This window comes from Vombatus ursinus, unplaced genomic scaffold (genome assembly GCF_900497805.2).
Source record: "Vombatus ursinus unplaced genomic scaffold, bare-nosed wombat genome assembly UNPS02009173.1, whole genome shotgun sequence".
Lineage (NCBI taxonomy): Eukaryota > Metazoa > Chordata > Mammalia > Diprotodontia > Vombatidae > Vombatus > Vombatus ursinus.
In genome coordinates, this window is record NW_020948951.1 from 1161640 (window position 1) to 1185340 (window position 23701).

At 48.5% G+C, this 23701-nt stretch overlaps 1 protein-coding gene across 1 annotated transcript; it reads right to left on the reverse strand.

The window, feature by feature from the left end:
* Window positions 1-5343: 5343 nt before the first annotated feature.
* MAN2B1 (mannosidase alpha class 2B member 1) lies at window positions 5344-23475 on the reverse strand. The gene is made up of 24 exons (XM_027850941.1): window positions 23341-23475; window positions 22746-22848; window positions 21290-21463; window positions 20920-21113; window positions 20669-20801; window positions 20348-20493; window positions 19874-19990; window positions 19686-19768; window positions 19476-19596; window positions 19122-19200; window positions 18851-18960; window positions 18638-18745; window positions 18340-18456; window positions 17825-18013; window positions 16197-16294; window positions 15946-16063; window positions 8557-8675; window positions 8353-8454; window positions 7197-7284; window positions 6626-6706; window positions 6272-6514; window positions 6021-6176; window positions 5828-5936; window positions 5344-5649 (listed from the first exon to the last, which is right to left on the reverse strand). Exons 1-24 carry the CDS (start codon window positions 23458-23460, stop codon window positions 5534-5536), a joined length of 3024 nt encoding a protein of 1007 aa, XP_027706742.1. The 5' UTR covers window positions 23461-23475; the 3' UTR covers window positions 5344-5533.
* Window positions 23476-23701: the final 226 nt, after the last annotated feature.

Sequence of the window (23701 nt, forward strand, 5' to 3'; positions counted from 1 at the left end):
ATTGACCCGAGACATTTTTTGACATAACAAAGTTTGTTCCTGAGGTCGGAGAGTTTCAGCCAAAACTCTCAGGTCCTTAGGATTAATCACCTATTCCCTGGCTCCCTGCCTTCTTTGTGTAAGGATGATAAAAAGGGTCTCTCTTGGGAAAGGGGCTTTGGGAGTCTCCCCTCGGAGAGGAGGCTCTGGCCATAGGGACTTTCCCAACCGAGACCCTGATGGCTGTGATACAGGACTCCCCCAGCCAGATGTTCAGGAGTTGGTGCTTCCTCGGATTGGTGATATATTTCTTCTTCTTTATCTCTCTATCTTTCTGTTAACAGACTTTGTTTCTAAGATTGCATAATCATATGTAATCACATTTATGTGCATGTATGTTTATGATTATTATCATTATTAAATCATTTATAATCTAGGAAAAGTGTGAACGTGTTTTTGTGGGTACAGATCCAAACCTGTGAAACAAATTATAAGTGCTGCGCAGCCTGTAACACCTGTTACATAGGTACTTAATAAATGCTTGTTCCCTTTCCTTCTTGTGTATCTATCTATCTCTTGTGTCTAACTCTTGTGCACCTTCTTATTCACATGCTGTACTTAGCACAGGGCCTGGCACATGGTCATTGCTTAATGTTTATTGGTTGATGTTGTCTCTGTCCTATCAGACTGTAAATTCTTCTGTAGCTAATACAGAGGAATTTACTTTGCTCAGCTGGGCATATTTGTTATAAAGGTTTTTTTTTTCCTTTCTCCCCTCCAATTCATTGGGAGATCAAATGGATTTTTGCTCATTAAAGAAACAAGTTTAGAAGAAAAAAAACAAGCAAAAAAAAAAGGTGGGGGTTGTTTCTGCCTTTCTTTGTATTCCCAAGCACTTAGTACAGCACCCAACATGTATTAAGCATTCAAGAAATGCTCCCTATTGATTGATTTAGAAGCAGTGGGCAGGAGAGTTTCTTAGGCCATTACAGTCCCATGGATTCTAAATAACAGACATGACCAAGTATCTTTTATAAACACTCTCAGGATTAATATTCTAGGTTATAATTTCTTTTTTTAAATTTTTTATTAATTCATTTTGATTTATCAACAATCACTTCCATAAGCTTTTGAGTTTAAAATTTTTCTCCACCTCCTTCCCCAAGATGGCGTGTAATCTGATATTGGTTTTACATATAGATTCCTATTAAACATATTTTCACATTAGTCATGTTGTAAGGAAGAATTAGAACCAATAGGAGAAATCACAAGAAAGAAGAAAAAAACAAAACAGAAGAAAAAAATAGCAAATAGTATGCTTATATCTGCATTCAAACTCTATAGTACTTTTCTCTGGATGTGGACAGCATTTTCCAGCATGAGACTTTTGGAGACATCTTAGATCCTTGCATTGTTGAGAAGGACTAAGTCTATAAACGTTAGTCATCACACAGTGTGGCTGTAACTGTGTACAACATTCTCCTGATTCTGCTCACTTCACTCAGCATCAGTCCATATAAGTCTTTCCAGGTTTTTCTGAAGTCCACTTGCTCATCATTTCTTATAGCACAATAATATTCCATTACATTCATATATCACAACTTATTCAGCCATTCCCCAATTGACGGGCATCCCTTCAATTTCCAATTCTTTGCCACCACAGAAAGAGCTGCGATATTTTTCTACATGCAAGTCCTTTTCCCATTTGTATGTTCTCTTTGGGATACAGACCTAGAAGTGCAATTGCTGGGTCAAAAGGTATGCAGTTTTATGGCCCTTTGGGCATAGTTCTCAATCGCTCTCCGAAATGGTTAGATCAGTACACAACTCGACCAACAATGCATTAGTGTTCTAATTTTCCCACATTTTCTCCAAAATTCATCATTTTCCTGTTTTGTCATGTTAGCCAATCTGATAGGTGTGATGTGGTACCTCAGAGTTGTTTTGATTTGCATTTCTCTAACCAATAGTGATTTTGAGCATTTTTTTCATATGACTATAGATGGCTTTAATTTCTTCATCTGAGAACTGCCTGTTAATATCCTTTGACCATTTATCAATTGGGGAATGACTTGTATTCTTATAAATTTGACTTAGTTCTTTATGTATTTAGAAATGAAGCCCCTATCAGAGACACTGGTTGTAAAAATTCTTTCCCATTTTCTGCTTCCCTCCTAATCTTGGTTGCATTGGCTTTGTTTGTGCAAAAAGTTTTCAATTTAATGTAATCAAAATTATCCATTTTGCATTTCATAATGTTCTAATAATGTTTATGACCCGTTTGGTCATAAATTCTTCTGTTCTCCATAAATCTGACAGGTAAAGTATTCCTTGCTCTTCCAGTTTGCTTATAGTATCAATCTTTATATCTAAATCATGAACCCATTTTGACTATTTTGGTATATGGTGTGAGATTTTGGTCTACGCCGAGTTTAGGTTGTAATTTCTGGTTTGGCAACTAAGCGTTAAATGCTACAGAAACAAACTCAAAATCACCTATTGTAGTGTTAATAAATCATTATATAGCATAAGTCACAAAGATTTATCCTCATGAGTTCAAATCTAGCCTCAGACACTAGCTGTTTGATCCTGGGTATGTCACTTCACTCTGCTTGCCTCAGTTTCCTCATCTGTAAAAAGAGCTGGAGAAGGAAATGGCAAACCAGTCCAGTATCTCTGCCAAGAAAACCCCAAATGGGGTCACCAAGAGCCAGACATGGCTCAACAACAATCTCAAGACCCCACAGAGAGGCCTTATATTTTACTTTTAATTCTGATACATTTTCAGAGAAATTTCCCCACACCCCTTTCTACTAGTTTGTATACACTTAAATTGGGCTGCAGTTTAAACAGCCTTTCATATGTTCCTGCAATAGAACCATAGATTTGGAGCAGGAAGGAGCCTTAAGAGGTCATCTAGCCAATGTCCTTCATCTTACAAATCAGGCCCAGAGGGGTTAAGTGACTTGTCACTTAAAGTCCCATAAGTTGTAAGAATTGGGGCTAGAATGTGAAACCAGGTTCTGATTCCAGATCTAACACTGCTTCTCTTGTATCACAATCTGAAGAGTAAGGATAACACTGGACAGCCAGGCTCCAACCAGATCATGGGGTTGGGGGTGGGGGGAAGGGAGAGGACGGACAGGATTGGGAGCAGGAGCTTGACTTTCCAGGCAACAGGAGAAACACATAAGGCTTCTGAGTGACAAGATCATAGCAGTATCTAACAAAGAGTAATTGGGCCTTTGTGTAGAGAATGGGTCGAGGGAGTCAGGAAGACCATTTAGGAACTGTGCCAGGATGCCCAGGTGGGTACAGGAGCTCAGGAGACAGATTGGGTTATTTTCCAGGCTTGCTTTTTTTTTTTTTTTTTCCAATTTAGCTCTGCCTTCCCACCATTCTGTCCCTCCTCCCATTTTGTTTCTTTTGATAGGTTTGTATAATAGCAACTAAAGCAACTAGGTGTCACAGTGGAGAGTGCTGGGCCTAGAATCAGGAAGACTCCTCTTCTTGAGTTCAAATCTGGCCTCGGATATTTTCTGTGTGACCCTGGGCAAGTCACTTCACCCTGTTTGCCTCAGTTTCCTCATCTGTAAAATAGAGAAGGAAATGGCAAATCACTCCAGTATCTTTGCCAAGAAAACCCCAAATGGGGTCACCAAGAGTTAGACATGACCAAAACAACTAAATAACAACAATCACAGTTAGCATTTCTATATCTCACATACGTGATGCATCATGCATCATCACTGCTGATTCCTCAATTGCTGAACTTCATCACCATCTCATCCCAAGCTTCTTTGGCAGCATGGATTCTCACCTTTATTTCTTCTTGTTACTCTTTTGATAATTGTTTCTTCCTTGAATCCCTCGGATGTGTCCGTGACTCATTTTATTGGATACTCACTGTCTGTGGGTTCAATTCCAGGACGTCTTCCTTCAGATTATTGTCCCCCATTTATTCCCTAACCTTCCTCCCCTCTTCCCCCAAGCCCATCAGGGTTCTTCATTGGTATGTTTCTTTTAAAAGTTTTATCTTTGCCTTTTGCCTTTCCATCACATTCACTTCCAAATATATTCCTTTTCTCTCCAGAGCCTGGGAGCCTTTCCTTGGACCAAAGATTTGAGAAAAAAGTTTTTTTTAAATGTCTTTTTTATTCTTTCTCATGAGGGATGGTAAAGGATAGCGTGAGCAGATGAATGCACAGCTGGAGTATGTCAACGAAACTTTAAGTGCAGAAAGTCCAAAGCATCTACTGCATTGGATGGCACAGGCCGTGCACCAACCCTCTGTTCCCCTGCCCATGGGAGGAGGATGGAGTCGAATCTCCACCTCTGCCTGCAGGGCCAGGCTTGGATGTCAGAACCACAGGATTCAGTTGTGTTTTCTTGTTCTGTTTACATTATTGTGGGCATGGTGCCAGCTGGCCCCCGTCTCAGACTTCACTCTGCAGTTTTTCCAAGTCCACGTCTGTCTGCATTCCTAGTTGTCATTTCTTACAGCAAATTAATATTTCATTCCATTAATGCTCCCCTTTTGTTCCACCATTCCCCAGAGGATGAGGCACCATTTTGTTTCCAGTTCTTTGCTGTCATGAAAGTTGATATTACTTGGGACTTTTCTGTCTTTGGGGCTAAGGTAAGGTTAAGAGAAAGATCTTTGGGTCGGTGAGCTGATTCGTTCCTTCTGGTGTGATTTAATTTTCTTCTGAATATTTCTGGCAGGCACCGTTTTTAAATGTTTTTTATTGGTGTTTTTAAAGGGAACACTGAGGAGATAGCCTTCCGTAAGGTCTAGGTCACTTTTTAGAAACCTGGTTGTCAGTAAGGCCACCCTGGGTCCTAAGCTGGCCTCAGTCCTCCGGCTGATTATTTTGTTTGCTAAGAAAAGATTAACCTCTTCTAGTGGCACAAGGCTGTGGCTGGGCAGGGGAATCTGCTAGTCCCAACCTATCATAGGGTTGTTGTTGGTGTGTGTATGTGCGTGCATTTGTGCATGTGTGTGTTTTGGGGGGAAGGGAGTTAAAGGGAGAAGGAGATTGGGGCTAAGGCCTGGAAAGATGGAGTGAAACAGTCAGGACAGACAACTGCGATCCGTTCCAGAATTCCCTTCCCCTTTCTAGGGGCTGCAAAGGGCAAGGGCCAGGTCAGAGAGGGAAGTGTGAGGGGGCCTCTGGATGGCACTGATGAGGATCTCTCCTCTCAACACCTCTACTAAAGGGTGTAACGGAGGGGTTATTTCCTGCAGAGTTAGGCCCCCCTCTTCCTCCTCCTCCTCCTCGTCATTTGGTCACACAGAATGACACACAGGAACACCTGCCCCCCCCCCGCCAACCCTACACTCCACAAGGAAAACAGTCATCGTCTGGGAGCCCCAGTCACGGACACTTTAATGTCTTCACTGGTGATGGCAGCAGTAGGAACCAAGAAACTCCTTTTTTTGAGGACCTAGAGAGCCCAGCCCAAGGTACAAAGGCGCAGCACTCTGGTCCAGCCAGGGGAGAGAGAGCAAGGTCTGCGAAGGGCAGCTCAGGGCAGCTCAGGGCTCAGAACCTCATCTGTGCCTGTCCTTGCTCCAGGTGACAGAGGCCAGGAAGGTGCGGATTTCCATGGGCTGGAGGGTGACAGCAGAGGGGTCCAGGGCGGGGGCCGGCTGCACAGGAGCAGGGCCTGTTAGAGGGAGACCAGAGAGACAGGAGATGAAAGGGACGTCCCACCTCAGCCCTGGCCCCAAGAGGCTCCTCCTTGGCACTAGGTCCTCCCTACCAAGGGCCCCTCTGGCCACACTCTAGGGCTCCCCAGGGACAGGGACCAGAAGCAGTTGTTCTGCCCCCTCCCCAGCCAGTACCTCCTCCTGTGCTGGTCCTCCACTGAAGCCTGGTAGCCTTGGAGAGGGGCTGGTCAGCTGACAGAGTGGTCTCCTCCAGGTGGCTTATGGTGAAGGCTGAGAACAGATCCTGAGAGACCAAAGAGAAGATGGGGCTGAGTGGGGTCCTCTCCCGTTTCCCCCTGCCCTTCTCTTGGTCCTCCCCTCTACTCACCTGTAGGTCCAGGGTCACTGGCTGGGACAGGTTGAACATGCTGCCCTCCTCACGCTCAAAAATGTGCTCCAGGCGCAGCAGGACTGTGTCGGGGCCCCAGTGGGCCAGGGTCAGCAGGTGCACAGCTGGGGGGAGCTCTCTTCGAAGTCCGGAGAACTGCCACAGAGGGAGCAAGGGGGAAAGATGGGTCCATGGAGCAAAGCGTCCTCCTTGCTAAGGCCCACCCTCCTGGGTCTGGGACACACTCTCACCTGTGTGAGTGCAGGGGTCCCCGGGCTGTATGGGGTGCCCTGCCCCATAGGGGCCAGCACCAGATGTGGGGCCAGAGCTTCCCTCTGGGCCTGGAGGCGGTGTCCAGCAGCCGCTGCCTCCACTGTGTCCAGCAGCAGCAAGTGTCTGCCCCGCACCACCAGTCCTGTGCCAGGCCAGTCCCCAGGCTCCAATAGGGCCTCTCCTACCCCTCGGTTATCATCCAGGAGTAGTCGCCGGTGAACCTGCAGGAACACTGGGGCGTCAGCCTCGGGGGTACAGAGGTGTGCCAACACACACTCACATGGCCCTGGGCTCTTCCCTCCCCATCCCCCCATCATCTTCACATAACTTACCATCAGCTCCAGGGAACCGTCCCTCAGGCTACTCCCCCCTTGGGACCTGTCCGTCAGCACCGTCAGCTGGATCTGCCCATCCTGTGGAGTAAGAAGGAGAGGGAGTCAGGATGATTCTTTCTGGGACAGTAGGTGGGTGCTCCAAGCTGTACCGCAGCCTACTTCCAGGTCCCCAGAGGCTGGGGACCCACTGAGGCCCACTGACTGACTGGTCAGTTAGAAAGCATTTCTGAGGTGCTTACTATGTGCCTGGCACCATGCTAAGTACTTGGGATCAAAAAAAGGCAAAGAGTCCTTCCTCTCTGGGACAACCGTGATGTGAAGGGATAAGACAACCTGCAGGTATGGAGGCGTGTATGACCTACAAACAGAACAGAAAGGTGATAACCCGAGAGAGGCGGCTTTCGGCAGAGGGGGCCTGGCAGCTGGGGAGAAGGCCCACAGTACTCTTCTTTACCTTCTGACCTCGATGCAAATCTGCCCACTGGAAGTGGGGGCTGCCCTGATGTCGCTGGGCCCCTGGGACACGTCTGATTAGCCCTGACGGCGATCAGCACACTGGGGGGATTACCGTGATGTAGATGCGGCTGTTGATGGGGTAGTAGTTTCCAGCCACGGGCTCGGTCTGGTTTAAATCCCACGTGGGCCGATAATTCCGCCTGCAGAGGTGGAGACAGGCTGAGGTCATTTATGGTTCACCCCAGGCTTTGCTTCCCCATTGTCAGGGCCCCAGCAGAATGGGAGCAAGGTCCTGGGAGCCATGGCTCCACAAGGAAGCCTTCCTGGAGGCCTGCTGGGGGGCAGGCCTCATGCTGCATGCTGGGGTACAAAGACAGAAAATGCCAGTGTTCCTCATCTCGAGGAGACAGTACGTACAGGTTTTCAGGGGTGTGTGTGTGTGTGTGTGTGTGTGTGTGTTTAGGAAAGGCTACCTTCAAGAGATGACATTTGGGGGGCAGCTAGGTGGCGCAGTGGGTAGAGCACCGGCCCTGGATTCAGGAGGACCTGAGTTCAAATCTGGCCTCAGACACATAACACTTACTAGTTGTGTGACCCTGGGCAAGTCACTTAACCCCACTGCCTAACCAAAAAAAAACAAAAACAAAAACAAAACAAAACAAAACAAACAAAAAAAAAGAGATGACATTTGAGTTTAACCTTGAAAGCAAACAAGGGATTCTGAAAGATCAAGGTGAGGAGGGAGGGCATTCCAGGCATGAGGCACAGCCAGTGCAAAGACCTAGAGGTGGGAATGTTATGTTAGAAGGACAGTAAGAAGGCTTGTTTGGCTGGACCACTGATGGGGTGGAAGCAGGAATACATATGAAGGCTAGAAGGAGGATTGGGCCAAGGGCCCAATGGGCTTTCTATTGGAGCATTAAACACTAAATCCTGCGCTGGGTCCAGAGGATCCAGAGGCATGGGGATGGAAGATGGGGTCATGCGCCAACTCAGCTGGAACACAGGAGCGGGTGAAGGGGAATAATGTCTACTAAGGCTAGAAAGAGAGGCTGAAGCTAGCCTGGGCAGGATCACAGACTGATTGTTGGCAGAGACTTCAGAGGACGTCTATTCCCATGCCTCATTTTATAGATGATCACAATGGGTCCCAGACGGTTGAAGTGATTTGTTCAGTGGGATTGGAATCCAGCTCTTTTGACCCCAAATCCAAAATTCTCTGGCCAGTGTACCAACTCCCACTTCTGGGATGGGGGTGAGGGTCCTACCTCCTCTCCAGGATCTCCCGCCCATTGCTGTCAGTGTAGAAACGCCCATTGGTCTTCAGCTGGGTGTCAAAGCGGCTGATGATTTCCTTCCCCCAGTCATCCCTGCAGGAGTGAGGTGGATGAGGAAATCACAGAGGGTCAGAGGCAGGCCACGCCCCGGCCTCCCTGCTCACTCCCATCCCCCTCTTTTCTCTTGCCACTCACCCCACAGGCACAGGCCCCACCGTCCACTCCAGCTCCACATGCCGCTGTCCAGGGTAGAGCCGCACAACCTGGGAGCACCAGGCAGTGAAGTTCTGATGCACTTCCTGCACCAAGGCCTTCTGAGGGATGAAGAGTAGGGCACCGTCGGGGGAGAGAGCGCTCACTCTGACCTGGTCTGAGCCTCTCTGGCCACCTGAAGGATGCCTCCCTAAGACTGCTGGGATCCTTCCCAAGGACCAGCTCCACCCCTCGGTCTGGCCCCCACCCAGGGAACCTCTGCCCCAGGCTTCTATGCTCTACTGGGGAAATGTTCTTTTTTTTTTTTTTTTTTGCCTTTTTTTTGGTGAGGCAATCGGGGTTAAGCAACTTGCTCAGGGTCACACGGCGAGTAAGTGTCATATGTCTGAGACTGGATTTGAACTCATGTCCTCCTGACTTCAAGGCCAGAGCTCTATCCACTGCGCCACCTAGCTGCCCCTGGAAATGCTCTTTTTTGATCAAGTCAATCGATCAATGAGCCTTGATGAAGTGCCCACTACCTTGTGGGGACCTTGCTAGGTGCTGATGATACGAAGACAAAACTTCAACCATTCCTGCAGGCTCCCGAAGAAGCTTACCGTCTACCAGAGGAGACAACATGTAAGTAAATACGGAATAAACAGAAAATCAATACAAGGTCCTGAGGGAGGGCAGATCAGGAAAGGCTTCATATAAAAAGGTGGTGCTTAAGCTGAATTTTTTTACGAAGTAAGAGGTGTTAAGAGGCAGAGGGAAGGAGGAAGTACATTCCAGCTTGGAGAATGGCCAGTGCAAAGGCCCAGAGATAGGAGATGGAGAGAGGAAAGGAGACGAGGCCAATTTGGCTGCACTCCACTACCAGAAGGGAGACATTGTAGAACAGGACTGTTAGAAAGAAAAGTTGAGATCAAAGACTTTAGAAGGCCAAAGAGAGGCGTTTGTATTTTATCCTGGAGGTGATAGGAAGCCACTGGAATTCATGTGAGTAGGGAAGTCACACAGTCAGATCTGGACTTAAGGAAAGTCACTGGACTGAGGAGAGGACTTGGAAGGGTGTCACAATAGCTTAGGAGATAAATGATGGTGGCCTAAATAGGGGGATGGTCATGTAAATAGGAAGAGATCTGAAAGATGCTGTGACAAGATCTGGCACGTGATTGGATATATGGTGTGAGTGGGTGGGAGGAGTCCGAGGGAACATCTAGGGCATAGAACCTGGGATGCCGGAAGGATGGTGGTGCCCCATACAAAAGTAGAGAAAATCAAAAGAGAGGAGTCTTGAGGGAAATGATAATGAGTTTGCTTCTGGACATACCGGATTTGAGATCTATAGGACATCTCATTTTAAATGCCTAATAAGCAGTTAGTTGATGATGTAGAACTAGAATTCTAGGAAGAAACTGGGGCTGGATGTATAGATCTACAGAGATGATAGTTAAACACAGACACATGGGAGCTGATGAGAGACAGAGACACAGAGAGAGATGACAGACAGAGAGAAAGAGGACAGAGAGAGGAGAGAAAAAGAGAGACACAGAGAGAGACACTAGGGCATAGATTTAGGGTATCCCCACAGTTAGGTTTTTCTGAAGCGATAATGGAGAAGAGGGAAGGAGGATACTGACTGAGAAAGTTGACCAGGGGAAAATTATCAGGGATGTCTATGGAACAAAAGTCCTTAAAAACCGCTAGACCAAAGGCACCAAATTCAAACAGAAACAGACACCCAGGGACCATATGCTTCGTTAGAAAACCATAGACTGCCATTGTCTATGATGCTGTATTTATTTTGTAAAACAATTCCCAATTACATTTTAATCTGGCTCACCAGGCCCTAAGGCAGGCCCCAAGTCTGATAACTCTGTACTAGACAGTAGCCACATTACCAATCTCCCTTGCAGAGAGCTAAGACTCCTAGTACAACCTGGCCCCTGTGATTCTCTGCATCTCTGGGGACCTGCCACAGGCCTGATCCCAAAGGAAAATGACACTTTTTTCCCCTCAAAATATCTCCTGCTGTATTGGGATTGGCTCAGCTGGGTGTTCTGTGTAGAACCTATTTATTTGGTAGAGGAGTAAACAGCTGGTTAAGAAGATGGTATCTGAGAACGGATTCCCAAAACACCAATTAAAATATAAAAATGACAGGATCTTGGCTAAGGATAGAGTATGTCTAACAAGGGCTGGTATTTAAAAAAAAAAAAAAAAGTATTCACTTGAATTTCTGCCAAGCAAATCAAAAGGACTTTAGGGTGAGAAGGAAGGGACAGAAGAAAACTGCTTACACATATCTCCCAAGCTAAATGCCACAAAGAGTAACCACGATGCAGGGAGAATAGTAGAGATGTGAGAAAGTCACTAAAGAATTCCATCTAAAAAAACCAAGCAAACCCCAAATCAGCACCCTTGGCTTCAAGTGTCCATTCATGTCCAGGCACAAGGTGAACCAGAATTCTCTAGGGGGCCTCCATCTCACACACCAAGAGCAGCCTCACGGCCCAAAGAGAAATGATTCCATGGAGCAGGAAGAGACCAAACATGGACTAAATTACTCCGAAACTCTTATCCTGCTTGTTTTTTCTGCCAAAGAGAATCACCTTTAGACTGGAAAAGAGCATACAAAACAAGCTCACAGGGCAGTGAAAGCTAAAATGAGAAAGGAGATAATGCCAGCACCTCGCTAAACCTTAGTGAATTAAGTCACTCGGCTCACACGAACTATGAGTTGGGAAAATGAGAGCTGGACAACGTTACAACAAATTGGATTCAGAATGAGTTGAGGGGCCGGTCTTAAAGCACAGTTATTAATGGTTCCATTTCAATACGAGCAGAGGTCTTTAGTGGAGTGCCCCAGGGATCTGACCTGGGTCCTTTGCTGTTTAACATATTTAGCAATGACTTAAAGATACAGGTGGTGTGCTTACAAAATTAGAAATGACACAGATTTAGAGTAATAGTTAACACAGACGCAGATTCAGGATCTTAAAAAAGACCAAACCTCTGACAGATCAATTTAGGGACAAACCTAATAAAATGAATTGACTAAGAATGAATAGGTTTATACTTGGTTCGAAATCCAGCTTCCCAAGTAAAGGATGAAGGCGGCATTTTGAGACAGTATTCCAGATAAAAAGGATCTGGGGGCTTCAGTGGACTGCAAGATCCACGGGGGGCATGCTCTCCAGCAGCCAAAGAAGCTGGAGTGATCTTGTGCCACCATACCGGGCATCACTGCCGGGAATCCAGAAGCAGCAGCGTGGCTGTGGTGTTCTGCTGAGACCACATGCAGGGCGTGACGTAACCAGTAGGCTGACACCACAACGCTCCCTCTCACAAGCTTGGTGCTGTGGCCAAATTGCTCTGCTTGCTCTTCCACATACTCAACATACCATCTCGCACCTCCATATTTTTGCATGGCTGGTTGTCTGCCTCGCCTCTAGCTCCTGGAAGCTCCAGCTCCCTTCAAGGCTTGGCTTGGATGCCACTTCCTTTCAGGAAGTCTGTCTTGATTTCTCCAGCTACTAGTGCCTCACCATGACACCTTCCCCACCTCCCAAAATACAAAAGAATTTTTTTACCAGTCCTTTGACTTCGCTGGCATCAGCAAATCCCAATAAAGATAGATCCTTCCACCAATGCCACTCAACAAATGATCTATAACTCAGTCTTAAAGAATTGTGGGAGAAGTTAAGTGACTCGCCCACAGTCACAAAGTCTTTATTGCCTGAGGTTGGACTTGCACCCAGGTCACCCTGACTTCAAGACCTCAGCTGCCTCAAACTGCCTCTTGTTTTGTACACACCCTATATTGATTCATTGTAACCAAACGTTAGCTCCCTGAGGGAGGGGTTATCTCACCTTTCAATGTGTATTTCCTAGCACATGCCTTATCCGTAGCAGATACCAAATAAATGCCTATTGATGGACGGATGCTTTGGTTCTGAGCACCACATTTTAGGAAGGATGTTGATAAGCTGAAGGGCCTCCAGAAAAGGTGAAGGGGAGAGGAACTTCAAGGATGTGCTCTATGAGGACTGGCTGAGGAAGGTAGGCATGGTCCCTCTGGATCAGAGAAAACTAGATGGGGGGAGGGGGGCTGCAACAATAGTATTTAAAGGACCATCATGTGGACAGGAGACTTGACTTGTCCTGCCTGGCCCCAGAGGACAAAACTAGGAGCACTGAGTTGCAAAGAGGCTGCTCTAAGTGCCAAAAAAACCCTTTCCTAATAAATAGCACCTATCATCTAAAAGTGGAATTCGCTGCTGTGGGAGGGGAGTGGGTCTGCCCTCACCAGAAGTCTTGAAGAACTATAACACTGCAGCCAAGATGGCAGATCAGGGGCAGCCACCCAGATGAACTTTCTCAACATTCTCCTCCAAATAATTTTAAAATAAAGCCTCAAATTAAATTTTGGAGTGGCAGAGCCAACAAAAGGTCAGGGTGAGACATTTTTCCGGCCTAAGAAAACTTAGGAGCTCGGCAGGAGAAGTTTGTGAAGCCCAGAGTGGAGGTCTGTCCAGAGCCCACACACATGGCAGCAGCAACAGCTTCTGGAACTCTTAGCCCAGAGACCGTAAGAGGTCTGACAACTGGTCAGAAAGAGATTACAGGGCACTGGGTACAGCTGGCACTGACTGGCATTTCTATTGCACATACACAGTTCTGGGTTGCAGTTCTAGGGCAGAAAGGAGTGCTGGGGATTGGTCACAAGGGAGTCAGGGCACTTGTCACAGTACCAAAGCAGAGAGGAACACTAGTATTTGTGGCTGCAGGGGACCAGAAGCCCTTCCTAGCTAAAGACCAGAGCACAGAGCAGGAGAGCAGTGACCACACCTCTCCCAGGATCATACCGCCTTGGAAGCCCCAAAAACTCGCAGACCCCCAGAACCAGCTCTGAAAACAGCAGCACAAAAAAGCCCGAAGCTTGGGACAGTGCCTCCCCACCCCAAGGTGATCAGAGCCCAACTTTAACATAAAGTTCAACGTTAAGAAATAGACTAGAAAAATGAACAAACAACAAGAAAAGAATTTGACCATAAAAAGCTGCTATGGTGGTAGGGAAGAGTAAGACGTTGTTTGTCTTCTGTTCTTGAAGAGAATCATGACATCGGGAAAGTGATGCCATGACTTGCACATGAAATGGATTTAAGTGAGGGAGGGCTGTGCAAAGTCACCAGCCTCACCTTCTCCTCCAGAGCCATCTGGGCCCAGTGGCAAGACTAAGACATACATTCAGAGGAAGACAACAATGTGAAAACAAATATAAACAAAGCCTCAAAGAAAAATACTAAGTGGACCCAAGCCCAACAAGAATACCTGGAAGAGTTTTTTGGTGTGTGTGTGTGTGTGTGTGTTTTTAAGCCAACTGGGGTTAAGTGACTTGCCTAGGGTCACACAGCTAGTAAGTGTCAAGGGTTTTGGTCTGAGGCCGAATTTGAACTCAGGTCCTCCTGACTTCAGGGCCGGTGCTCTATCCACTATGCCACCCAGCTGCCAAGAATACCTGGAAGAGTTAAAGAGATTAGTGGAAGAGGAAAAATTGGAAAAAGAAATGAGAGTGATGCAAGAAAATTATGGAAAGAGAATTAACAGCTTGGTAAAAGAGGCATAAAAAATACTGAAGAAAAATAACATCTTAAAAATAGAATTGATATGGAGCAGCAAGGTGGTACAGTGGATAGATCACTGGCCCTGAATTCAGGAGGACCTGAGTTCAAATCCAGCCTCAGACACATAACACTTACTAGCTGTGTGACCCTGGGCAAGTCACTTAACCCCATCGCCTAACCCAAAAACAAAAAAAATAGAATTGATTTAATGGTAAAAGAGGTATAAAAATTCAGTGAAGAAAAGAACTCCTTAAAAATGAATTAGGTACAGCTAGGTGATGTAGTGGATAGAACACCAGCCCTGGAGTCAGGAGGACCTGAGTTCAAATCTTGTCTCCTGAAAGAGATCCCAAAATGAAAACTCCCAGGAATATTTTAGCCAAATTCCAGAGCTCCCAGGTCAAAGAGAAAATACTTCAAGCAGCCGGAAAGAAACAATTCAAATACTGTGAAGCCATAGTCAGAATAACACAAAATTTAGCAGCTTCTACATTAAAGAATCGAAGGTTTAGAATATGATATTCCAGAAGGCAAAAAAGCTAGGATTACAACCAAGAATAACCTACCCAGCAAAACCAAGTATGAAATCCTTCAAGGAAAAAATAAATATTTAATGAAATAGAGGGCTTTCAAGCATTCCTGATGAAAAGACTGGAGCTGAATAGAAAACCTGACATTCTGACAAGACTCAAGAGAAGCATAAAAAAGTAAACATGAAAGAGTGATCGTAATGGTCTCAATAAAGTTGAACTGTTTACTTTCCTATATGGGAAGATGATACACGTAACTCCTAAGAACTGAGTCAAATTAATCAAAGCTATTTACGGTCATTTGAAAAAATGCTTTACCTTACTATTGAGCAGGGAAAGGCAAATTAAAACAACTCTGAGGTACCACAGAATGGTTAGACTAGTTGTGACATATGATTGCGATGGAATACTATTGTGCTATAGGAAATGGTGAAGGGGGTGGTTTCAGAAAAAAAAAAAAAAACATGGCAAGACCTACATGAATTGATGCAAAATGAAGTGAGAAGAATGGGGAGATCATTGGAGAGAGTCTGAGTAACACAGTCATGATGATCAACTGTGAAAGTCTTGGCTTACTCTGATCAATACAATGATCCAAGACAATTCCAAAGGATTTGATGAAAAAATGCCATCCACCTCCAGAGAGAGAGCTGTTGAACTCTGAGAACAAGCTAAGGTATAATTTTCTCACTTTCTTTCTTTTTTTTTTTTTTAAATTTGAATAATATAGAAGTGTTTTATATGACTTGATATTAAATTGCTTGCCTTCTCAGTGGGTGGGGGAGGGGGTAAGAGGGAGAGAATTTCGACTTCATAAAGAAAAGAATGCTAAAAATAATGAACAATGCATTTTTTAAATGTTAAAAAAAGAACTATAACACTCAATATTCAGGGATAATGAAGAAGGGGTTCTGGTTCAGGTGTATGTTGGACTAAATGAGATGCAAGGCCCCTTCCAACTCTGAGTCTACTTCCAAGGCCAGGTTCATCATTGACCAATCAAGAATTCTCCTAGTGTCTGGTTGGCTTTGGGGAGGTTCCAGCTACACAGTCTTATTTAATTCCTGTTTTAAGAGACTTCATCTCAAATATTCTTGCGCTTGTAAGAATATGACTTCTTCCTAACTCTCAGCTGGCTCATAGTTTATAAGAGACCCACCCCTGCCTCCTTACATTCCCCCCACACCCAGAGCTTTGCCAGGTCTAGGCAGCCACACCCTCCCAAATACCTTCACCAGACGGGTATTGGCCCAGTGCCTCAGAAGAAATGGTTTTGTTTGTGCTGGCCTGAAGATGTAGGCCCCAGAGACCTGTGGGTGCATAAAGTCCCCACTGCTGGCATTGTACCTGGAGGGACAGAAGAAGACACATGGGGAGTTACAGGTCAGACTGACTTCTCTTATCACCTTGTACCCCAAGATACCTCATCAAAAGCCCCTGATGATCCTTCACAGGGCCCTTCCCTCTCCCCTTCACTTACCAGTAGAAGGCCTGACTGACTGGCAATCGCAACCCCCGGTCGAGGTTTTCGATCTCCTGCAGTAACCCAGTGTTTGGATCAAATGTAACCCGGAGGTGCTAAACAGATAGAAAGACAAGTAGGGAAGCTTAGGAGGGATGGGGTGGAAATGGGGTCACCTAATCACAAAATAGGACCTCAGTCACCCTCTAGGCTAACCCCTACCTGAAGGGAGTCTCCACTATCACCTACCCAACTAGCAGCTGTCCGGCCTCTGCTTGCATACCTCTGAGGACGAGGAGGAGGAGGAGGATGGCGGCCCCGGGCAGCCTAGTCTACTCTGAGACAGCACTGTCAGGAGTTTTATCTCGGCATCAAGTCTAAACTTGCTTCTTTGCTCCTTCTATCCAAGGTTTCTCTTCTGCTCTCTGGGACCAACACCACCTAATCCCTCTACCACACGGCAACCTTTTAAATACTTGAGTCTTTTCTTCTCCGGTTTAAACAAGCCTCGTTAGTCAGGAGAGCTGCTCCTCCTCCTCCTATGGCATGCGCTCGAGGCCTTTCATCATCCTGGCTGTCCTCGTCTGGACGTTCTCTAATCTACCAGGGTCCTCAAGTCGTGGCGCCCAGAACGGAGCATTATAATTCAAACTGGGAGGTGGGGGACAATGCAGAGGGAGCCTCAGGCTTGACTCCACAGCCCAGGCACAGCACTCAGTAGGGGGCCGACAACCTGGCCTGGAGAGGGAATGGTCACCCACAAGATCCAAAGGGATCTCAACAGCTTCTCAGAGCGTTGGGCAGACTCGAACAAGATGAAATTCAACAGAGACCCATGTCAAGTCCTACACTGGGGTACAAAAGAATTCAACTTCACCAGTATCAGATGGGGGAGGCAGAGTTAGGCAGCAGAGGGTCTGAAAAAGATCTGGGTGTCTGAGTGGACCACGAAGCTTAATGAGTCAGCAGTGTGATGTGGAAGCCAAAAAAGCTAATGGGATGTTAATGAGCTTAATGAGCTGTATTAAGAAGGGTAAAGCTTCCAGGAATAGAGAAGGGAGGTCCCACTGTCCTCTACCCTGGTTAGACCTCCTGGGGAGTGCTGAGTTCAGTTCTGGGCACCATGGATTAAGCTGGACATTGATAAGCTGAAATCAGGACAATAGAAGGCCTTAAATCCACGTCATATGAGGATCATTTGAAGGCATGCTTAGCTTGGAAAAAAGGACTCAAGAGGGATGGAATAGCTGCCTTAAGTATCTGAAGAGCCATTCACAGAAGGAGGATTAGATTTGTTCAGCCCCAAAGGGCAGAACCAGGAGTGATGACTGGAAGTCACAAAGAGGCGAACTGAGGCTCAGTGTCAGGAAAAGTGTCCCCAGATGAAACAGTCTCCTTCAGGAGGTGATGGGCTTCCCTCCTTGGAGGTCTTCAAGCAGAGACTGAATGGCCACTCATAGGGTACATTCTTATGGTGATTCTTTTGGGGCACAAGTTGGATCGACACCCACTGAGGTTCTTTCCAACACTGACTGTGTGATTCTGAAATGGGGGCCCATCACCAGAGAGCCAAGGTCTCCTCCCCCCCAGCCCTGGCCTGTCTCATGAGGTATCTCCCACTCTTAGTCCTGCTCTCAGCTGCTCACCTCATTCTGGATGACCAGGCTTTGGCTAAACCTCTGGGCTCCAGAGGTAGAGCAACAATCCCTGAATTTCGGTGTTTTGCTGGGCAGACGAGTCACTGAATAGATGCTGAAGCCCAGGGGAGGTGCTGAGGCTGGAAAAATCAGCTCCGGACGGAAATTCTCTGATCCTTCAGATAATACATCGATAACCTGGGGAGGGAAACAGGGCAGGGAAATGAAGGTACAATAGGCAGGCTCTGTCTCCCTTAGCCACAAACTGGATGGAGAAGTAGCCCCTAAGAAGAGTGGTACTTATACACTAATGTCCTAAGCCTGACCATTCTAGGGGAAAATGATATGTGGGCTCAGAGGACAGAGGGTATGGAAATGTCAGTGGGGGAGATTAAGAGCAGAAATTCTGGGGGACACTAGAGGGAAAATTGAAAAGACAATGGGGACTGTAAAGGGTTTGTATTTTTTTTTTTTGGTGGGGTGGGGGTGGTTGGGGAAGGGCCAAAGCAAACATAAGGGAATACCTCGCTGGGCACTGTCTGCCCACTGGGACTTCTCACATGGTAGGCCCAATCCTTGACAGGTAGTCGCACAGTCCAGGTGATGCCCCATGCCAAAGGATTGTACAGAACGGCCTGGAACTGGGCAGCCCATAACAAGGGATCAGACCAGGGTTCTTGTGCCTGTATCACAACCTCCCACCCTGTCCTTGCTCCCAGGTTCCAGCCTGCGCCTGGCAACTCCAGCCTCACTGCTCTCATGAAGGAAATTCATTCCAGTCTCTTCCCTTTTTCCTCCCTGACCCAGCCCAGCCCCACTTACATGGCTGGCTGTCTGGGTCAATGGGCACACACTGATATTCAACTGGTTACAGAACACAAAATCCTCCTTGGAGCCCCTCAGGCTTGCCAAAGCATTGCTCACCAGCACCTGGGGAGGGGGGGGAAGGCATGAGTGTACATTACAGGAACCTTGGCCCCCTTTCCAGCCTCTCAGGTGCCCCGTTCCTGGTCCAATCTCAGCTCAGCCCCATACCTGGCACTTCTCCCAGCCTGCGGCCAGTTGCCGGGCATAGTCGTCAGCCACATGCTGCTTGGATGTGCCGGTGACAGCGTCATGGTGCTGGGCCACAGCCATGGCTTGTCCTGGGGGAACCGTAAGGGACAGCATGTCAGGTCACATGAGGGAGGGAGGGACTAAAAGGCTGGGAATGAGGAAAGAAGGAAATGCTCTTCTCTTATGTTCTGGGGAAAAACTCGCCCCCCCCCCCCCACCTTTCCCCATCCCCAGGAACCCAGTCACCTACTGAGGTGAGCACTGCTGCCTTGTCCATAGGGTCCCGTTAAGGCTAACGGCCCAGCCAGTACCTCCAGCTGGTTACACACCTGCGGGGAGGGGGACATGAATGAAAGAGTTTGGGGATCTGGGGAAAGACAGGCAGAACCTCCTTTCTTCCTTCCTTTTGTCCACTCCCTTTCCATTGTTCACTAATCCTTTCATCCCATCTCCAATGAACTCGTCGCCTACTCCCAAGATGGCCCATTCCATCCTCCCTTCAGGAACCCTCATCCCTTTCCCAAAGTCCCCTTCCCTCCTCCCTCCCCAGAAGCCCTCATCCTCCTCTCCTCACAAGATCCTCCTCTCTCCCTAGCAGGCCCACCTGCAGAAACTTATGGCTCAGGCGCTCATAACGCTTGAGGGCCGGGCGGCTGGTGAAGTAGCCAGTCCAGAACTGATGGGGGCCATCTGCATATGGGAAGAAGTCATCCTGCTTCACTGTCCTGGGGCATGGAGGTAGGGCGAGAGTCACTGCCTGCCCCAGGAGCACCGGGGTTCCCCGCCTCTCCCCCACCTACTCCCCTCCCAGTACCAGGTGAGGTTGGCCTTGTTCAGCTGCCACAGGTAACAGGCTGGGGTGGAGTAGAGGACATTGATGAGGCTCCCTTTGCTTTGCTGTGAGGCAAGTCAGGATAGGAGGGTGATTAACTTGGCCTTCTGTTCCACCCGGCTGCTCCCCTCACCCCGCAGACGTTTCCTCTCCCACCGACACATACACACCTGAGCGTTGACCATCTGAATCAGCTTATCCATGTTCTTGAACCACATATTGGCATTTTCATAATGGAAATCACTCCCCATGGTCATCACAATGTGGTTAGTGCGGTAATACTGGGCCTGCATAGTGGGGGATGGGTTAGGATCCTCAGCTACTGAGTCTGCAGCTCGAGTAGGGAGGGAGGGCCAAGCCACACTCTCTCCCCCTCCCTCCACCCCCAGGTTTCAGCCGGGCCTGCCGTCTAGAATGAAGCAGCTCACAGGATTTCTGCGTGGGGTCAGTTTCTGGTACTGGTCAGCGTTCCCTGAACCAGCAGAGGAAAATGGCCCAAAGCTACAGGCCTCAGGAGGGGGCCCTGAAGATGGAGCAACCTCGGAGCTTGTGTCTAAAAGGCAGAAGCCATGTGGGCTACTCCCCGCCTGCCTGGAGTTGCTGACGTATAGGGATTCCGATTCATGACCAGGGACAGGTCTGACCTGGATGGTAGAGATGTTCAGGAAGTAGTTGACCAGCATTTCTGCATTGTACTCTGGGCTGTCGGGATCATCCACCACCGGGTAGTCAGAGCAAAGCACATCCCAGCAGAGATTCGAGGGTGGGTTGTAGCCATTGGGTAGGACACCTAGGACCAGGTGGTCAGGTCAAGGGTTCCCACACTCCAAGCCCCACACTGCTCTCAGGAGCTCCCCCAACCTCAGCCCCTATTCCCAGTCCTTCTTTCTTCTACTTCTAGCTCTCCCCAGGCTCTGTGAGCACCTAATGAACTTCAGGGACGAGAGTGGGGAAAAGACTCTTACCAGTGAAGAGGTCGGCTTGAGGAGGCTGTAAGTTGGCACTCGCCCTCCAGACCTGCTCCATTTCCTTCTGAATCTTCCTCTTATTCTTGTCCTGATAATCCAGACGGCCAAAGAAATAGCCATCAAAGCCCATCTGCAGGGAGGGAATCAGAGAGAGGTCAGGGCCTGTGGTTCTCAACATTTATGGGAAGGGTCGGCAGGTGAGAAGGGGAGGCAAAGCTGAGGCATAGTCAGAGAACACTGAGGCAGACCTGGGCAAAGAGGGACGCTTGCTCCCGTGAGTGTCCAAAGGGGTCAATATGCCAGGCGACTCGAGGGCGGCCACAGTCCCCAAAGGTGTCTTTCAGGAAGTTCAGCCCCAAAGTCATCTGGTCAATGATGGCTGCATAGTACGTGGTGGCCTCGTCATTCATGACCCAGCCTCCATTGGCAAACTGGAGCCTCCCTATGGAGTAGAGGATGGGGTCAGGGGAGTTCTCCCAAAGAAGGAGGCCTAAGGTCCCAACACCTGCCCCTGCCCTTCGGAGGCCTGGCTGCAACAAGCCGAGAGTGGGCACCAGGCTGCCAGCCTGCTCTGGGTCAGGGTGGGTCTCCACCGCGGCAGCACCCATTCCTCCTCACCCTGGCAGACCAGTCGTCGTACGTCCTGCTGCATTTGGGCTGTCTGCTGCTTCCACCAGTAGGAGAAGAAAGCGATCTCAACATAGATGAAGCGACGGGACTCATCGGCCAGCAGAGCCGATACCACCGAGTCCAGGATATACTGCACACCTGCACGCTGGATGTTATCTCGAGCTGGGACAAGGAGGAAGCTTGGAGTCAGTCTACATATGGGCTTCGATTGCCAGAGTTAGGAGTTCATACTTCAGTTTATTAGGCAATAAAAAGCCACTGAAGGAGAAGGACACAGATCAGAGCAATGATTAAGATTAATTTGAACATGACGGGAAGCTTGAATCAGAGGGAAGAAACTGAAGACCAGGGGAACTTGTCAGATTAGACAATAGTCTAAGTAAGAAGGGATGAGAATTCGACCTAGGGGGGTGGCCCTGCGTATGGAGAGAGGGACAGATAAAAGAGATATGAAGAAGGCAGACCTGACAGGACTTGCCAGCCAATGGGACGCTGGGAGGGAGGGAGGAGCCAAAGATAACTGAAGTTGGGTGACTCCTAAGGTAACATATGGCTCAATGGGGAGGATGCTGGGCTTGGGGACAGTCACCTTGGGAATTCCCTGGCTAGCCCACAGAGTTGAGAGGCAAGTGCTTTTTGAACCTTAAAATGCTTCGCAAGCATGAGTTATTATTACAGTTACGACATCAGCAAAAACAGAAAAGGGGAAAGGCAGGTTTGGAGTAGGGAAATGCAGAGTTTCATGTTGGTTATGTTCAGTTGTAGTTGCTGGCAGGATATTCTGTAAGTATATACGGGTGGGTAACTAGATCTTTGGAGAGTGGTTGGGCCTGGAAATAAAGATTTTGTTTTGATCCCATCTAGCTACAGTCATGGGGTAATTATACAAACATAAAACTTCTGTACATTTATTACTGTAGTATTAATGCTGCTTTTTTCTGTCCAAGTGTAGAATTTGCAAAGAGGCATATTTGGGATTGGTGTCAGAAAAAGCTCCCTGAATTATCCCAAGGAGAACAGGACGCCTCAGAAGGTAGGAGGCTTTCCCTCTTCGGACATTTTCAAAAAGGCTGGATGACCACTTTTCCAATGTGTTGCAGCAGGGATTACCCCTTAGGTATGGGTGGGACTAGCTGGTTTCTGAGATCCTTTCCAACTCAGATTATACGATTCTCTGATTTGCTTAGAGATGATAACTGAAGCTATGGGAGTAAGATAAGATCGTGTGGCAAGAAAGAGGAAGAAGCTGAGGGCAGAACTTCCAAAGCAATCTGGTAGAGAGACTTCCACTTCATATCAGCTGAGAGGGTCCTGAGGGCAGAATGGCCTTTGGTCACTGGCACCCTTTCCCTCCCAGCCCAGAAAAAAGGATGATGGAAGCTCAGTGACCCAGAGACTGGACGACTGGACCCCTGGTTTAGTCCCAGATTGCCTTTCCTCTTACCTCCATAGTAATACTGATCCACAGTCTTGAGCCAGCCGACATCATCATGGGTATGGGGCAGGAGGTGCACATTGAGCATAGAGGGCTGGGTGGCCGGGCACAACTGGGCAGTGGGCAGAGACCCCCACCATAGGAGCTGTTAATCACCAGAAATGCCAAGCCCCTGGCCAGCCCCACCTCTCCAGGTAGGGCCCCAAACCACAAGATAGGGAGAAGGCATGGAAAGTCTTGGGGGGGAAGAGGGGCGTTTGATGAGTCCATAGTCCAAGGTCCAACTTTCTTGCATCCTCATCTACGTTACCTAGGAATCTCCCCCAAAGATAAGCCCCAGCAGCCCCCTGCAGAGCTGCACATTGAGAAGCCCCTTCCCCCCTTGGGGTCCCCCAGAGAGATGTACCCAGGAAACATGAAGCGGTCAGGGTGCAGTTGCGCCATCCTTCCCTCTCCCAGGGTCACTTCCCCTTTTCTCTCCCGGGCAGACTCGGTCACGGGGTAAGGGGGAGGGGGCCGGGCCCAGCACGAGCCCCGGAGAGCGGGCGGCTCCGGCTCAGCCCCGGCCGCCCCCGGCCCCCGGTGCACGCTGCCGGCCTCTCACCTCATAGTAGTCGCAGCGGCCGTCCTGAGCCCCGGCCCCCGCGCACAGCGCCGCCGCCGCCGCCGCCAACAGCAGCTGCAGCAGGAGCCCCGGAACCCGAGCACAGCAGCCCGCGGCCATCGCTCGCCTGCCCGTGGGCAGCCCCAGCTTCAGCGGCCCAGCTCCGGCCCCAGCGCCGCAGCAACCCGCCCGGCGGCACCGCCGCCCGGTCCTATAACCCCTTTCTCCGTCCGAGCCGGACCCCGGAACCGAGGCCCAGCCAATGACCCGCTGGGGGGGGCGGGCTCGTCACCCGACCAACCAATCAGGGGGCGGAAGAGGCGGGGCCCGAGAGAAAAGGCGGAGAAGGAGCAGAGCCGGG

Coding starts and splice junctions, on each gene's coding strand:
- MAN2B1 (XM_027850941.1), bottom strand. CDS start 23,460: ATGGCCGCGGGCTGCTGTGCTCGGGTTCCGGGGCTCCTGCTGCAGCTG. Junction 19,201..19,475: donor TGAGCCATAAGTTTCTGCAG/GTGGGCCTGCTA, acceptor CCCTCCCCGCAG/GTGTGTAACCAGCTGGAGGT. Junction 8,455..8,556: donor GTGGGGCCTGTGCCTGTGGG/GTGAGTGGCAAG, acceptor TCACTCCTGCAG/GGATGACTGGGGGAAGGAAA.